At 48.2% G+C, this 2,693-nt stretch overlaps 1 protein-coding gene across 1 annotated transcript in view; it reads right to left on the bottom strand.

Annotated features, from left to right (window-relative positions):
* Nucleotides 1-556: 556 nt before the first annotated feature.
* Nucleotides 557-2,693, bottom strand: part of EMH_0062590 (uncharacterized protein) — a gene marked incomplete at both ends in the record, with an annotated part of 5,799 nt that continues 3,662 nt past the window's right edge. The window contains 3 exons of the mRNA XM_013498052.1: nucleotides 557-679; nucleotides 893-1,496; nucleotides 1,731-2,532. Coding sequence (XP_013353506.1) covers nucleotides 557-679; nucleotides 893-1,496; nucleotides 1,731-2,532 — 1,529 coding nt within the window. The remainder of the gene's footprint in view (nucleotides 680-892; nucleotides 1,497-1,730; nucleotides 2,533-2,693) is intronic.

Here is a 2,693-nt window from a genome sequence, read left to right as displayed (position 1 = left end):
CTAATTTAGTACAAAGTATCAGCGCTTGCTTGTAGTGCTAGTGCACTACAACTTCCCCCTTCGGACAAAAATTTTAAAATCCCTCTATTATCTCTAAGCTGCTTAGCTCCCGTACTCCAGCCCCGCCCGGAACTAAGCCGTCCTCCCCCAGCTTATAACCTATGCTATCTTATCTGCCTTCCTACTACTCTCCCCTTTCTCCTGTGACAAACCTAGGCTGCACATGATCAAGTGGTGCAATTATGCACCACTCGTCCCCTCCCTTATTAAACCCGACTTACTACCAATTGCACCGACCGGAGGAGTATACTCGCACAACCAACTAAGCCATGCGATTTTCCCGAGCGGACCTTACTTTATTGTAATAACGTCGCCAAGCCCTAAGTAGGGCGGAGCAATTTGTGAGGTTTGACGCCGGTTCCCAAGTAGCCCGATCTTCAGGAGCCCCTCTCCACTTGACCAGATACTCTACGTCCTTGCCCGACCCACGTTGATTGAGTATGTAATCAACTTCATATATGTCAGTGGAGTTACCCTCTTTGTCCGTTAACGGAAGTCACCCTACTGCTGCTTCCTTAGATTGCATTAGCGGATCTCGTGGCCGATCAGGGACGAGCTTCGAAACATGAAAAACATTATGACACAAATACGTAGGAGGCAATTCGATACGATACGCAACCTGCCCAATACGCTCCAGAATTTTGAAAGGCCCTCTGAACCTTGGTTCCAGCTTAGAACATTGATTCAACCCTGGTAGATTACGACTATTAATCCAAATTCGATCGCCCGGCTTATAGTGGACATCCCGTCTTCTGGCATCCGCATAATGCTTCTGTTGCCACTTAGCTCTCATAATATGACCTTGCGCCCTGTCACATAACTGCTGAAATACCTTCGTCATTGGAGGGGTAACCGTAGGCGCGAGGTCCCCAACAATATCTATTTCCGCAGCAGTCACTGGGTTTTGCCCTATCATAACTTCAAAAGGGCTGAGCTCCGTCGACGAATGTGAGGTTGTATTGTAAGCAAGTTCCAAGGCCGGTAACAATCGTTCCCACTCGCTCTCATCAGTCTGAACATAAGTTCTAAGCATCTGTTCTAATGTGCGGTTGAGCCTCTCAGTTTGCCCGTCGGTTTGCGGATGATAAGAGGACGACATCGCCCGTTTTATATGAAATCGCTGACATAAAAGTTGCCACATCTGAGACTGAAACCGCGGATCTCGATCCGAAATCAAGACATCGGGAAACCCATGATACCGAACTAAGCGATCCGCCAAAATGTCGATAACCTCCGCCGTAGTTGCCGACTTTTTTGTTGGAATAAAATGAGCCATCTTACTAAGTGAATCGACAATTACTAAGATAGCGTCGTGTCCCCTCGGAGTAAGAGGTAAATCTGTAATAAAATCCAAGCTAACATGGCTCCATCGTCGAGAAGGAATGAGCAACGGTTGTAGAAGCCCCGCCGGCTTCTGAGAAATTGTTTTCGACGCTCTGCACTGCACACACGACTCGACATACGCCACTGTGTATGCTTTCATACCAGGCCAGTAGTAAAACTTACTGAGTGAAAGGAAGGTTTTCCGCACGCCCCGATGCCCTGCAGTGACATGATCGTGATGACAATATAGTATATACGAAAGAAACTCTGGTAAAGTCGGGGGACAAATTCGCCATAAGCCATGAATACGGACATACAAATAAGGATGTCTAAATTTAAATGTATACCGGCGACCCTGCATCTGATGCACAAACTCTTCTTCCCCTTTACGCGTTGCTTCTGCCACAATATCCCTGAACTGCGAACAACGGTCGTAGGCTTCTCGCCAACGTTGCGCTGACAAATGCTCAGGTGCCGAGAGTGTTTCTGCCCTCAGCTCGGCACTCGGGAATGAGGTCGTCTGAGTCTCTGAGAACTGAACTGCCGGATTGGAAGTGTCACTTATTGGATCGTTCGAACTGGATGCATCCTGTACCGAATCATCAATACTCTCTGCCGGAACCCGCGAAGAAATATGAGACTCCGTTCCATCTCTTCTCTGACTGCTTGAGGCCGACCTCCGCCCCACCATCGCCCGAAAATCTGTAGGCGGTACCGACCCAGTTGCTAACCGCGTAGAATATCTGGGATGCACGCCCTCTCCCTCCTGCTGTTGGATAAGGGAAGCTAAGAGCTGAGCAGGTTTTAGTGCTTCGCTATTTACATACTGGGGATGTCTAGACATCGCATCCGCGACCTTATTTCTTGCGCCTTGTAAATAGGTGATCTTAAGTTTGGGGAACTCCGCCAGGAAATCCAACCATCGCGCTGTTCGACCCCGCAACGGTTTCTGCGAATTAATACGTTGAAGAAAGGTAAGCGCCTGATGATCAGTATAAGCGGTAACCTCTGCGAGTCTTAGTAGGTGCTGCCACTTGTCCAGTGCCGTTATAAGGGCCAATAATTCTTGATCGTATATCGAATATCGCTGCTGGGCGGGAGTCATAACCTGACTCAGGAAACCGACAGGCCTTTCCTCTTGTTCAAGTACTGCACCAATAGCATAACCCGACGCGTCTGTATAGAGTGTAAACGGCTTATTAGAGTCTGGCACTTGTAATATCGTAAATTCTGCTAAACGCTGTTTCAATTGTCGTACCGCGTTTCTGTGATGTTCAGTCCAAACAAAGGGCGCATTTTTACGCGTGAGG

Source organism: Eimeria mitis, genomic scaffold (assembly GCF_000499745.2).
Source record: "Eimeria mitis Houghton genomic scaffold, Emh_scaff3140, whole genome shotgun sequence".
Taxonomy (NCBI): domain Eukaryota; phylum Apicomplexa; class Conoidasida; order Eucoccidiorida; family Eimeriidae; genus Eimeria; species Eimeria mitis.
This window is presented reverse-complemented; position numbering and strand designations above follow the sequence as displayed.